General features: G+C 36.5%; 1 protein-coding gene across 1 annotated transcript; it reads left to right on the forward strand.

Moving 5' to 3' along the window:
* Window positions 1–1,050: 1,050 nt before the first annotated feature.
* LOC105152188 (uncharacterized) lies at window positions 1,051–12,623 on the forward strand. Its single transcript, XM_087413224.1, is given in 7 exon segments — window positions 1,051–1,062; window positions 1,428–1,507; window positions 1,509–1,606; window positions 2,272–2,318; window positions 2,320–2,523; window positions 9,968–10,700; window positions 12,477–12,623. Coding segments are annotated over 7 exon segments (1,245 nt in total). The 3' UTR covers window positions 12,548–12,623.
* The last annotated feature ends 3,123 nt before the right edge of the window (window positions 12,624–15,746 follow it).

The raw sequence follows: 15,746 nt of genomic DNA on the forward strand, positions 1-15,746 counted from the left end.
TATTTTACGATATTTACAGAATAATATAAGCGTCCTTTTAACGCTAGACTATTTTGAATAAATTAATCTAAAATAAAAGGGGTAAATGTCAATTATCTGCCAGAATCTTCGTTGTCATGTTAAAATATGTTAATTATGAGGTAGTTTATGTAAATGCATAACTTCTTAACTTAATTTGTAAAGAATCACAATGCCTTTTTAAAAATTTATAGAAAATAAATTTGAAGTAGAATTAATTTAATATTCAACAAGTCACATTTCTCCTGTGAAATTAAATTTTTTTTTATAAATAACTGTAATTATTTTTCCGAGACAACAGAAAATTAAAAAATTAAAATTTTTACAATTAGAATGCAAATTATATTTTTTATTATATTTTATCAGTTTAAGATATATGTATATGAGTTTTTATATAACTGTTCCCTCTTCTTTCTGCTATTTCTTCTCGTTATTTCATTATATAGCAAAAAATTCATTATTTCTATAGAACGTAAATGATATCGACATTTTATGTGTGTGTATGTGTATGTGTGTGTGTGTGTGTGTGTATGTGTGTGTATGTATGTGTGTGTGTGTGTGTGTGTGTGTGTGTGTGTGTGTGTGTGTGTGTGTGTGTGTGTGTGTGTGTGTGTGTGTGTATCAAAGATAAATATACACAAAAATTCAACCTCTACAACCTATGACAAAGATTTCATATGCGATTTTAATTTTATCATGGACATATTAGTTCTTTCGAGAGAATTTTAAATTTAATAGAAAGCTTTCTTTTTTATCAGATATTTGTATACTCTCAGTTCACATAACGCTTTTGAAATTTTCATTGATATGTAATATCGCATAGATCGCAATCTACATTGGCATACGATACACGTTACACCATATCTGTAATCCCTATAGTAATGTACATAGTGATCCCGATGAGAGTGGAGTACAGAATATAGAGATGCAGCATCCACAGGGCGAGGATTGCGGGAATTCGTTTTAAATGAATCTTGCTGAATCCGGCAAAGTCGTTTAACGAATACCCAGATACCAGCAACAGTGATCATCATGTCTTACAGAGTAATTACATTTTACATTCTATTACTTATTAATGTTTCGCTCATTATTTGCTTGAGGCCGTACTTACACACACACGCACACACACACACACATCCTGATTTTTTAAATAAAATTTTGATAAATTAAGAAGCTAACAAAAAGCGTGAAAAATTATTAATTTTTGCAATTTTCTTTTTTGAATTCCTGGAAAGGTATTAAATAATATATTATCTCAGCCGGAATTCAAACCTAGATCTCTCGAAAAGCTTTCCTTTCTTAATCGTGTTGTATTCACATTATATTTTGTTTAATATTGACAATAACTTAATTAATTAATGTTAACTTATCAAAATAATATTTGATAATGATCTTCTTAATGTGCGCAGATTATCAGCTATTTTATTGGCGTTTTATTGGCTGTCGTCCGCGCCGGGATCGTTGAACTGGATGCAACTGCAATAGTCGTTGCAACAACCAGCTACGACGGTTATCAAAGCCGAAAACTACGATTCTCCTCGGTATAACGATAGCTTCGAATATAACGTGGCAGATGGTTTCATGGTGCGTTTCTGCAATGTAATTTGTAATCCCACAGGGAATGACTGATCCGCACAGTCATTTGGGCTTGGCGAATCCACGGATCAATTCAATACACTGCGGATACTCAATACACGGTACATCAAATATATTCATACTTATACATTTTTATAATAATGCAATAAACATTTGAGGAAAGTAAAAACAAAATACAATTTAATCTATATAACGTAAAGAATAGAAATAAACACCGAGATTTATACACGGTATTTGATACAGATAGAACAGCGAATAGCGAAAGCTCTGAAGGTTATTTTTTATTTATATTAATTAATTTAAAAAATATAATTTGGAAGATTCACGAAGATTCAAAATAAACAATATATAATAGTAAAATCAAATCTTAATTCGACAAGAAAATGACTGAATTTACGACTTCGTAATTAAGAGAAAGTTAAGCCGAAACGACATTTCCGAACGTTCCAAATTCGCAGAGTGGATTCCTGTCGATATCTCTTAATTCAGCTATTTGTTGTATCTGTTCATCGGATTCGTTCCATCGAATTAGAATTCAGGAACTTTGTCGGGAACTTAAATTAAAACACCGGTCGAGACAATGCGCGCTTTTCCATGAGAACGTCGCACAGAACTTTGGTCGAAGTATTATGAACGCATACTCTTATACTTTTCAAGACGACAACAAGGCGCAGGAAGAGACTTGCAACGGCGATGTAGTTCAGCGGAAGTTACAGCTTAATCGAGCTTGAAGGTTCCTGGCGCACCGTCTCCTACGCGGCCGATTCTATCAACGGTTTTAACGCGGTCGTGCAACGGGACCCAGACATCACGGTTAAAACCATCCCTGTCGCTGCACCCCTTCCTGCAGCGACGTTATACTCCGTGATCGCTGCAGCTGCACCAGCAGCAGTTACAGTCCACAGGTTGGTAATCCAGTTACTTTTTCTCTCGGTCCATTAGTCTCTTCGCGAGATAGAAGGACAGAAAGAGAGATCTATCGCGGGATTCTTTGCTGGATTTGAGGATTCGCTGGTTCTCTTTCTCACCGAGAATTGTCAAAGAAAATGCGATACCGACGAGAGATTCTGTACGCTAAATCGAGCATGAGAGAGAGAGAGAGAGAGAGAGAGAGAGAGAGAGAGAGAGAGAGAGAGAAAAAAGAGAGCTGCAAAATTCTCCACGTTGCTGAAAATGTGAAAATGCACGCGCGCACATTTATTATGCAGACGATTGTCGTGGATGCACCCCTGCTGAGGCAGCCGTTCATCTCCGGATCCACGCTAGCCGCGACGAATGTTGTCGTCGTGAATTCAGGACTGGTGGTGAATTCAGGTCTTGGTGAAGGCTTGGGAGTCAGATCGAGATCTCTCTATGGTGCACAGACCGTGGTTGCGTTATGGCAGTGGCAATGTTGTGAAAATTCACTAAGCAGAGCACCAAGCAGCGTGGTTCCGCCTCGATTGACGCTACTCGGCTTCCTCTTGCGACGCAATCGGAAATAATCTCCATCCGTTTGCCTGCGCATTACGATCTTTTTATGCATCGCATAACCGTTTAAAATATACAAAAAGTATTTCAAATGTAGAAGAAGGTATATTTGAGAAATGTAGATTATGTAGATTATGTATACAGAGAGAATATCGTTATATGGAAAAAATGATTTTTTGCTGAAATATTTAAAAATTTAGTTAATTGTAGATCTGAAAATAATTTTGTTGTATCATGAAAATAGTTATGAAGAAGCTTATTAGAATGCTTAAACAATGCTGCAAAAAAGCTTGTTTATAATATTCCAGCAACCGATGAGTAGCCTGTATAAATTATTCTCATGGTCCAAAGAGAATTATTTTTATGGTGATTTATAGAGGAGAAAGTAGTATTGAAGCCCCATTATATTTTACATTTTATACAATAATTTGATTAATAATTGATATTTAAATTTAAAACTTAACGCGGTTCATCAAAGTATTGTTCTATTGATTTCTAGACTTAAAGTTACAAAGTGTATTACTTAGGACATTATTTATAAAAATGTGGTGACACTATAGGTCAGAATTGAAATACAGAATAAAACATCCGGAATTTATTGCTGAATTCGAATAAACGCGGGATAAATGTGGAACTCTGACGCGCAAGGAAAGCCGCGTCTCGACAGTCTCAAGTAATCGATGAATGACGGCTTGATAAGTCGAAATGAAGTTGACATCGACGAGAGAATACGAGGGAAGAAGATCAGTGGGGCTTAGGAGAAATCACCGTTAATGGCGCGACCAAAGGATTTCCGCGGGGCTTTTTTACGAGCATTCGCGCTCAGTCGAGTCGAGATTCTTAGCTTTTCAACGACGCTGCTGCTTAGTTGCTTTTTTCTGCCACCATCCATCTTTCGTCGTCGGTCCTCCGTGTCTGCTATCTTCTTAAGCCCAGTTCCGTCAGCGCGTCCGCCACACATTTCTTAGTTAAACGATTTTTTTTTCGATCGGTCGTCGTAACATCGCCGGGCCATTCTAATGACTATAAATGTTGGCCTAATCTCCCCGCAATCTCGGATAGGCGCAACGATGATGAATTATTCAGTAAAATTCCTCGCGCCAATAGTTTTGACCAAGATCTGATGAATAATTTCTTGCGTTGCCAAAATATTCGTAATTAAACCCTCGTTATTGTCTTTATGAACGTCAATTATCTTACAAAATTAAACGTAGAAGTTTTCAAGTCGTTTTGATGTCATCATAACTGTTTGTTCTGTTTAGGATTATGTAATGCATAATGCTTTTTAATTCTCCATTTATAATTTGAGTCTTTTTTGATAAATAAAATATCACTCTCAATTTTGTTAAACTTTTCCGAAATAAAAAAGAGTGGAGTCCGATTTCATCTCTTAAAAATATCTTATCAAAAATTCATTGGTAATGTAATATGGAGATGTTAAAATGCAACCCTGAATTTTTCCACATTTTTTGAAAGCCTAGAACAATAAAAAAGAAACAGATTGCAAACGGAGAATTAAACATACATTATAAATTATACAGTGTTTACAGAAAGCAAACGCTTAAAAGATTGAAGATATTATACATCTTGTAGTTTCTCATATTTTCAGCATCGTGTAACCAACCTGCTCCCACAGTCGCATTCTGCGAAAATGTAACGTCATGTAATATATTCTATTGAAGGTGATAGAACTTGGGTTTATATATTCTATCAACATGAATCGCATCAATGTAATTTCCAATATCGCGCAATGCTATCCGACGAAGCTTAAACATGTACATGGTAATTTAGGCGTATAGTAGCGCAATACCATATCGCGATACGAAGGGTGCATCAAGCACGAAGTCATACACAAGTAAATATGTACCTACTGATGTAGAGGCAGAACTAACAAGCAGTATCGATTAGTCCGTTGGTCTTTATATATATCGCGACGTCGCGTCGTCTTCGGTTGGAAATTAATTCCTTTAAATGCTATTGAGGAACGTTCCAACTGCAAAACTTTAGTTCACTCTTTCCAAGATCTTTTAATCATTTCTAGTTAATTAATGTATCGCAATTAAAATATAAATATTGATTTTGTTATCCTAGTTTATCAGAAAGACCGATAATGCGTGTTCGGGAATATCGCAAGATTCTATATAAACGCGGTTTGAAATTTCATCTCACGATGCAACAGTTCTTAACGTCATCTGATTATCGCCATCGAAGGGCAAGACCCAAAACTTGCCGGGAATCAGGAAGTTGTGGTAAATCCGGTACTCGATGAAACTTTGAACTTCAGAGTACCCCAAACATCCGGAAACATACGTGTGTTAACTGATATAGAGAATCCGGGAAATTTTAATGGAAAACATTCAAACGACGTTGTTGTAACATGCTATAGGATATATTTATATTATTGCCTAATTAAATCAAGACTGATTTTTTCTAGGTGATAATTTAATTGTACATTGAGAAATCTCTTGATATTCTTGAATGATATTATAATTTATAATTATGTAAAGACGGAAAGAAAAGTTTTACTGAAGTATATAAATACAGCTGAATCTGTAAAAATAATGTTTGAACTCATAGAACCAAAACAATTATATACGACACTCAAGCAGATTGTTTAAGCTCTCGAAAAATTATACATTTATGCAGAACTTGAAAAAATTTTTGCTAAGGAAATACTAACTTCAAATCAAAGAATTTGCATAAAATGATAAAATGATAAAATGTTATAAAATGTTAGGAAGGTCCAAGTTCGAATTCTAATTGGAGTAATATTTTCCGCAATAAATTATTTACAGTTTTTTAAGATGCTTGCTGGAGTACTGGATGTATGTAACATATATTATTCACATCGAAATATTATTTAAACACTAAGATCCAGTTCAGACTGATAAGGCTTTCATTACTCATGTTGTGTATCCATGGTACGATCATGTAAGACACTTTGTTAATTTACGTAATGAAATACGATTAGTTCTTGTATGATGTCGTACTTTTTAAAAATGAAATAAATATATAATTAGACATTAGAGAGAGAGCTGATTGCTAGAATATCAAACCTTTTTGCAGTATCATTTACTTGAGTTTCTCCTACATAATTATTTTAACGATCCAACAAAATTATCTTCAGATCTGTATCTAATAAATTTTTAGATATTTCAATAAAATTGTTCTTTCCGTATACCTATAAAATAAATATTTAGCGTTTTTTTGGTTCAAAAGATTTTTAGTATCCGCCAGCACCATTCGTATGCCGCCGGGAGTATTTCCGCTTTCTCGATCGTGTGGCATATTCCCGTGGAGTCTTCCGGGAAAGAAAGTTTCGAGTTTCTCAAGTATTTCGGTTTCTTCGAAATCTCGAAAACTTCTCTTTCTCTCGCGCGCGGACTTATCTGTTATCATTCGTGCCGAGAGGTCGGCGAATGGTACACAGATAGCGAAAGTTTCGGCTTGCCCAACCGTTTCCTCGCGTTCTCGGCACTTCGTAACTAATAAAGCCACAAACGTATACCTGATCTGTAGCATACTCAGCACGAGACATATCTATTAAAGAATAAAGAAAGGGTGAACGAGAGATAAAGGACAATGAAGCGCGGTAATCGCACGTGGATTGCAAGTGCTATGGCAAAAGGCGACGGGCGGTGCGCACGATAGCTGGCTCGGATTTTAAAGGGTGGGAAGGATACGATATTTCAGAGTGGCGACAAGGAGCAAGCCTGCGCTCGCCACTGGCAAATTAATTAAATTCCTACAAGCTGCCAGGGTAAGTCTAAGAGGCGTAAGGAGGGGATATACCCGAGGCCGTGCAAGGTAGATGGTGGTCGGCGAAGCGCGGACAAGGATCCCTATGTTCCGCCCGTGGGAATATTGTAATTAAGATATGCACTTCTACTCTCCACTTTCCTCATGCCAGACCGCCCACGTGTAACCCCCCGTGGGGCCAGTGCCGTGCCATGATTTATGTTTCGCAGGACGCGTTGTCTGTCTCGACCGCGTCTAAATTGCATCCTGTTATACAGAGACACCTTGCTCGTTATTCCATTCTTCCGGTGTGCCGAATCCTGTAAATTATTATGGTATAATGAAATCCCAAATTCCCGCGGAATCTCGGAATCCCAAATTACGAGAGAATAGCGGCACGAGCCGTTCGCGATTTGGTCTGTAGGAAACGATTGGAGAACGGAAGAAGGGGATTTCGCGGTTTTCACTGCGGCATGACAACCTGGATCAATCAATGTATTTCCATAGTGCTCGGTTCTAAATTCGGTTTAATTACATTAACGGTATCATACAGTAATGTAAAAGCATTTATATTGTAGTGTTAATAGAAAAATGATATCTCAAAATTAGCAACCTTTCATTTTTAAAAGTCTGTAACAACGTTTTAATGATAAATGTGCATAACTTTATTACTATCAATTATATAAAATAGTACTTATTTACTTACTTCGGCTTTTATTCTCAAGAAGAAAATTTATTATCGATATATTTCCTTAAAATATCGTATTAGTGTAAATTTTATTCCTTATCAGAGTTGTAATACTTTTCTGTCACATTTTAAAAATAATTTATTAAACTATTTAGACAAGCGTTATCTTTTTAAATTTTAGATTTCCGCTCTTTACTAAATTGGAAGAACTATAAATGTTTCATTTAATACATATATATATATATATATCAATCTTTAGGTAAATTTTCTTTATTTAAAAAATGTCAATTTTTTACTTATGTCACTTTTCTATCAACACGGCGATGTAAATAAGCTGTGTTCTTAAAATCACTGCCATCGCTGAAAATTTATAGTTTACGTTAGGTACACCATAGATTTTTTGCACTGGCAATAAATTTTGAAATAGAGCTATTTTATACGTCTATATAACAATGTAATAGTTTTTCGAACGATCGACAGTTGTTTACCACTTAGTTCACGACGTGCCGAAAATTTGTCGCACTTCACAGTGCGCTAAAAATTCAACATGCCTGGGTCCAATCGTGACTCGTGTCACACAAATCTAAATTAACGCTACGATGACGGTTCCACACACACGCCAGCAATGCGCTTTGAGATGGCTTGGTAACGCAAACGATCTATCCAACCCGTATCTCGCGAGCAACAAGATTTCTTGGTAGCTACAACTATGGAAAGCGTTTCCGCCATAATTTTGGGCTTGATCCTGATGTTACCGCTGCTCGTACAACTGCAGACGCTTGTCGTACGTGATCAAGATTAATTGATCGTAAATTGCACCTACGAATTGTTTTCGTCTAAGGGCAGTAATGATTTATTGCGCCCGCGGGTATGTAGGTTAAATACCGGGGAAACAAATTCCCCCGTGTGTGTAAAAGGACACGATGCATTAAAGGCGGGCAACTAATTGAAAAAAAAAAGTGTCACGCGCTTTCATTAATCATCTTGACCGTGTCTCTCGGTAATATTGAAGTTAAAATGTAAGAGCACGGTTCACACTTTGTTTCACTTCGCCCTGTTTCCGCCTTTCGCGCTTCTCGAAACGTTTATTTTTCACGCGTGCTTTACTCGACGTCGGCTGCGTTCAGCAGAAAAAAACGGCTTTCTAACTGTTGTAAGATTCTTTAACACGTTCGTACCCGAGTTTACCCATACTGGATTTTTCATTCAGACCATTTCATATTTTTACTACAAAGGAAACGTAATTATGTGTGACTATATAACACAATTATGATATATGATGCAACATTAATACATTATGCCAATTCTTCTTTATAATAATAATTTTTGGAATTTTTTAATACTAATGAAATGTTACTTAACAAATGACCTAGTACCAATGACCCATGCTGTCAACCTAAAATTGAACTCTTGGAATATGTTAATATGATTGTTTTATAATTAAATCCAGAGAGAAATTAAAGGTGAGAGAACCAATCATATATTAAAATTCCTGTCTACTCACTGTAGTCATCTTAAATTATGACATCGCACTGTTAGATGTCAAAGAATTAAGCAATGGCAATCCTAATCTTTTAAGTTAAACATTTCATTTATTTTAACTTCCATGTGTGTCAAAATGTATATAAATCCATTTCTGTGGTTAGCTTCAAAGTAAATAACATTGAGGTATACATTTATTAAATAATAAACAAAATTCAATTCAAGCCAAATTTAATACCTTTTTGTTGAATTAAACTGTATAATTCTTTTATTTTAGTTAAATTAATGAGTATATATTGAGTAAAAAACAGTGACGTCCTATAGAAACGATTAAAAATAATTCAAATTGGATATAATTTGACATTATGAATTTAACAATGCATAAGCGAGGAAAATACATAAACAAAATTCTTGTAAGCTATATTAAAATGTATTAAATGAAATAGACCGAAAATAAATTTTAAATAACATAGTTTTAAACGCAAATAAGAGAGAAAAATTGATATATTACATAATGTTTATTTTTTAATAAAAATAACATTTGCAATCGATAGAATGGATTTATACAATATACCGAAAACTCACCTTATTCCAGTAATTAATAAATAACCATATTTTTATGTTTTCAAATTGAATTGTATGGATTATGCTTAATTAACCGGGACAAGCTCTGGTAATTGTCGAATTGAGATAAATACAATTTTATTCTATTCCGAAATAAAAGGAAAATTTTTGGTATATTTTACAATATATACAATATATCTTCCATCAAATACAAATACTGTTTTATTGAAAAGAGTTTCTATTTTAATATATTTTTTGTATGAATTTTTATTATGTGTTTTCTTCTTTTTTGATATAACCAATCTGAAGATCCGTGGTGAGCGATCACCAATTAGGAGTCTTAAAAAATCTTACAACAGTGACAAAGCTGCTTTTTCTGCTGAACGCAGCCATAGGATTTGGAATTTGCAGCTGCAGCAGCCTTGGAAGTTATTCGCGACGTTACGAGGCCGCTCGACGGAAAGTACGAACGACCGCAACGTCCGGTGCAGGCACAAGCTAGTACAATACTACCCCAAGCTACCGGACCTATTAAACCCCAATTCTGAATCCAAGATGATGGTATGCCCGACAAGGATCCTCTCGTCACCCATCGTGTCACGGATCGCATCCGTTGGTCATCAGCAGCGGCCGGTTAGAAAAATGATCCCGCTGGTACAACACTCGTCGTCCTTCGTGGCGACGCGAATCGAACTGCCAGTGGTGGACATAACGTGCAATTACAATTCTTACCGTTACAAGAGCCTCGAGGAGAGTCTAAGAAAGCGATATGGTGCGAATTATCCGCCGGGTGAAGTGGTGTTGAATTACATTCAATTAAACACGCCGGACTCCAGAACGAGACAAGGGAATAATGTCGGTGACGATCTTCTGGATTTTTTCAACAATAATGACACTAGCACGTATTCATCATCGGTGTCTATGAAGCTGGAAACGGAATACCTGAATCTCCTGGATCATTTTATATTAAGGGAGCGGAGGAAAGCTCTGACCGCGGGCAAGTTTACCGAGACGCTTCCGTTGGCGGATGAAAGAAACCTTGAACTGTCGTCTCACGTCGGAACGTGGAGTCAATCTACTTTGAGAAGTTTGGTCGTTCAAGAAAAAGAATTCAGGTCGTCTGGCAATCAGCGTCCCTTAAAAGGTATGAAATATGCACAATTTCATTGATCACGAAGTCGGTCGCGCCATTAGATCCAGTCGTCAATCAAAACAAACTCGATTTCTGCAATTTTAATTTTTTCTGGCTGTTTATAGATTGCTCCGTTCGCATGATATAGGCAACCGACAAGAAGTTTAGCTACAAAATTTTGTATGTTTATCAAATCATTACCTAGCTAGCACACCAAGATGAAAAAATGAATGAAGAATCACATATTTAAGATTTTGTACACTGCTAAATCTAAAGTGTCAAATTTAATCTAATTTAAGTCGTCGTTGCTTCTACTCGATACATCGTTATTTTATAGTAAAAGAATGAAATTAACCAGTTTAAAACAATTCAAATTGGGCTAATTGCTAATTGGGCTAATAACAGCTAAATACTATAGATTTAATAGTGTACTAAGACTACAATCTTTGCTTCGCAATTCGATGAACCTGGTTTTTGCGAACACCACGATAACCCATTTCGTGATAATAATCGAGCACACGTATACACCGTGGTCCTCCCGAATATTGTTAACACGCGTCGACGCTATTCCTCTTGCATCCGCCTTACATTCTCGTCATTACCGTGGCGCGTCACGTCGTCGCCTGAATACTAATAGGCGGGCGAATATAGCACGGTAGTGTCGTGCATCTGGCTCGTCATTCGAGGAATCGTCATCGTCCTCGGACTGAATAGGGATCGGTAATGGATAGGAGGGCCGGACCCGGCAGGATAGCTCTCTAGGAATCGCGTCTATTTATTGATCGCCTCTTGGTGCATTGGAATATTCAATCCGCCTCTCAGGACCGCGATCCTGGGTACACGATGGCGCATCTCTTTCTGTCAGCGACAACTTGAGCCATTTCTCTTCCTTTCCCCGCTGAATTGATCTCACTGAGACGACTTTATCCCCTACAATCGTAAGTAGCCTTCGATGTCGCATTATCTATTAACACCTTACTGATTGAGTCGTTCGAAGCTCGTCTTAAATAGCAATCGAGCAATAGTTGCTATGGGCCTTGATACGTTGAAAATATATCAGCCGGATACTGAATGATTCCGAGAGAAGGAAAAGATTTTCCTTTAGTAACGTGGACAGACATTAGAACAGGAATATCTACACAGAATTATTGATTGTCAAATTTATAACGTGATAAATTATATATTCGATTTGAGTTATTTTTAACTTTTACTTCTATAAATCACCACTGCACCTACTCAATATGTCAATTTAACGTTAATTGAATTAAAATAACAGTGTTGAACAATGAAAATATATTAAATTTGAAAATATATTAAATTTAGTTTTTGTGATTTATTAAATACATACGTTGATATTTACTTTGAAACTATCGACCAAATTGGATTTCCTTTATATGTATGGAAATAAAAATAACTTGACAAGAGAGGAACTTAATTCAAGCAAATATGAGTTAAATAAGTTAATCGTAAGAGGTCGAAGGTTAAGAAATAAAATTTTCAGAAATAGGATAAATCATAAGAAGTTCAAAATGCCAATTTTAAAAGGTTATAATATATCAAATTTTAATTTTTAAAGACGTTCTTCCAATATTAATAAGTTTTTCGCTGCACTACTTCGTCGCAACGATTTATTTAAGAAAATGTAATTGATTAATCTAATAATTCAAGATATTTTTCACACGACTGCAATTCCTTGTGCGATTCGGTGGCGATCTATAGTCACGCCTAATTCTCAAGTTTATCGCCCACGTGTTGTAGATAAGAGGATAATGATCCCGATCTGTCTAGGTATTGAATACAACCAAGCTGGTGGCACAAATAGACGTCTCAGCAGCTTGCAGAGAGTGCTTAGGCGATAGTGCGAAGCGGTTCGATCGCGGTAATCCCATCCATGAGCGCTGGCCAACCCGCAATCTGTCATGAAGTCGGGAGAAAACACACAGGAAAATGGTAAGTTTAGCGGTGAGGGAAGATAAAAGTACAGCAGGGCCTCTGGCTGTGCTATTAGCTCTTAGTTTAAGCCGGAAATTCCAAACCGGAAGCTAACGGGGGTACGGTTGCAGGCGCGGCAGCCTCGTGAGAAGGAGCGTGGTCAGTGTGAGGTCAGCCGAACGTAAAATGTAAGAACGAGATCTCGGAAATCGCGGGATAGATAAGGAAAGAAGGGGAAAGACGAGGGATAGAGAAGAGAATTTATAGAAACCTATTCTTGAATGCTGTCGAATAAACGAAGGTTTGCTTAGCACTCTCTCTGTTGAGAGCTCGCGTCGAGATTCGATTAAAACGGCGGATAATTAACCAATCTTGCGAGAAACTTTGATTGGGGAAAACTTTCGAGGCGTTTTTGACCCAGGCAAAGATTGACGCTGATCCTTCCGAGTAATTTTCCGACGATGACTGAACTATCCATTTCTGACGCTCGTTTAATACTCGTAACACTAATTACATTGTGATTTGCGCGACAGTTTTAATGTCGACAGTAACGTTTACTACATATACTTGTGCAGTTTGGAAAAGAGCGGCTGTCGCTAATTTTGAAATTAACCTTAATTAAGATTACGCTTCATATAATTCATGGATGATTAGATTATACAAAATTAAAATCTATTCGACAAAATTCTCCGGTGTCTTCTTGTCGGTGAACGGTAATATTTAAAGTACGGTGTCTTTTGTCAACGAAAATGTAATCGAACGGAACGTGAAGTAAGCAAGCATTCTCGAGCACTCAGGTTCGAACGTAGGACGAGGTCTGATCGGATTTCTGGCAAAAAGGTAAAGACTCGGGAAAACATGCAGCAGGCAACAATGGGATTCCGCGACAAGTCGATTTGTCGTAGAGTCAAGTTCGCCGACACGTCATTTGTCGCCGTTACGTTCTTGACGCGCTCTGTCGCTCCGATCTCTCTTTCTCGTTTCTCGGCGATGTCCACGCCGACATCCGAGCGATTCAATCGCTCCAGAAGGGATTTCGCCATGATGGAGCCTGTTAATAATGCCAAGTAATTCGAACTTCACCATGCATTTGCATTTGGAATTAGACTTTGCACGAGTTTACTTCGAGTAAGAGATTTCAAGTACATAATAATACAGTTGTGTGCGTTTTCATTTTGTACGTGAAGATTATTAAAACATCTTTCTTATTAAACTATCTTTTTCAAGCTTGGACTACCGTATAGCTTTCTCGACACATAGATTTCATAGTCCAAACGTATATATCGTGTTGATGAAAATGTGACACGAGTAAAAATTATTTTTGAAATAATAAAAGGAAATCGATCTCTTATAAAGACTAATATCTTATGAAAAAACGTATTTGTCAATACATTGCTTATGAAAAAGTGTCACAATTCTGATAAAGGATGAAATTTATATAACTAGAGTAGAGCAGTATTTGAATTTTTTGAAAATTCATGACATAGTTTTAGAAAATACGTTATAATGGAATTATGCATATTCATTATCTTAATTAAAATTTCGTTTCAATTCAGAACAAATTTTAAAATTTTCCTCAATTCAAAAGTTGCTAATTTTTATGTCACTTTTCTATTAACACGATATCATTGATTTCTAATAATACAGTTATCGTAACGTCGATATTGAGCGCAAATAAATGTTAAGATGCAATGGAATGGAATGTGAAATATTATGTTTCTGCCGTCATTTAACTTTTATATTTTAATTCATTTTGTGTTAGAATAAAGAAAACTTTATAGTAATCGCATACATAAAATGCAATTATATAGATTCGAACAAGCGAAGGTATATTTTTGAATAATTATAAAAAAAAATTTAAGGAAATTTATACTTGAAAATAGTCGGAATTTGCTTTAAATTTTGCTTTTTACAATGAATAATCAATAGTTTGTTTAAGATACAAGTAAATATTAATGAGACTATTATTAATTTGGAGGAATATTATTAATTTAATTTTTAATTAAAAATATCGATTTCTAAATTCATATTATTTTCATCTTTATATATCATATCGTCCTTTTTATTTATCGCGTATGACAATCATCCGCGGTAAATGACAAAATCTTTATATATTTTTTATTGTATTGTATATACTGTATGTGTGAGATTCTCAGTCGATGACATATTGAACAAGTGCGACGGGTCAAACGGCGGTGGCGTCGAGTGTGTGGAAAGATCGATGGCTTCTTTAGAATCGAAAGAGAAGTCTATTGCCGGAGAGTGGCGTCAAATTGACTACGTCCTAGTCCTGCCATTTATACGCGTCGCTAACCTTTCAGACATAAAATTGGTCCATAAAATGCGATAAATGCAATAAAAGGGAAAAGACAATGTGTTTCTAGTTTAGAGTTTATTTTATTAGTCCGTACGTTACGCTCGCGTTTTACAGAAATAAAGTTTTCTTTTTGCAATAAGAAGCGCAACGCACGAAGATTGTTCTAATCCAATGAAGCGATTCAACGGAATAAAAAAGTATTTCAGCGATGCGTTACCACGAAATGTAGAAATTGCTTTGTTAAAGAGGAGAACGATAGGTCATTGGCTTCCTCGAAAAGCCAAGCGGAAATGTCAATGCGCTACGGTGAGTTGACTGCTTTTAGCCCCAGCATTTATATTCATCGGTAACTTTGATTGTGCGCCGTAGGAATCGAGAATGGTTCCCGAAACGAAGCAAGACGGCAGTAAAACTTTCACGAGGACACTGAACAGGCAAAGAGAGGAGAAAGGGAGAGAGTGAGAGAAAAAGAGAAAGGTGGACGGGGGTAGTGAAATAGGCAAATCCCATGGCACTCCATCTCGCTCTGGCAGCGAGTCAGCCATGCTCTAGGGAGAGAGTGTGGGCCCCTGTTATACCGGAGCTTTTATTTCCGAAGCATCGATCTCCATAAAGTTGCTGCCGCGAAATGAGTTCCTGCGGTCTTCCCGGAGTTACTCTAAAGCGCTTTGCACCTGCAGAGATACCTAAACTGGCGCGCGTCGTGTTTCTCTGTGTAGTTGCGCTTAATTAAAGAATGCAACTCGGTCGGATACCTAGATGTCTAAATCGTTGTGAAGTGCTCTTTATATAGAACGCCGCTACTTGTA

This window comes from Acromyrmex echinatior, chromosome 14 (genome assembly GCF_024713525.1).
Source record: "Acromyrmex echinatior isolate Ae372 chromosome 14, ASM2471352v2, whole genome shotgun sequence".
Classification (NCBI taxonomy): Eukaryota; Metazoa; Arthropoda; class Insecta; order Hymenoptera; family Formicidae; genus Acromyrmex; species Acromyrmex echinatior.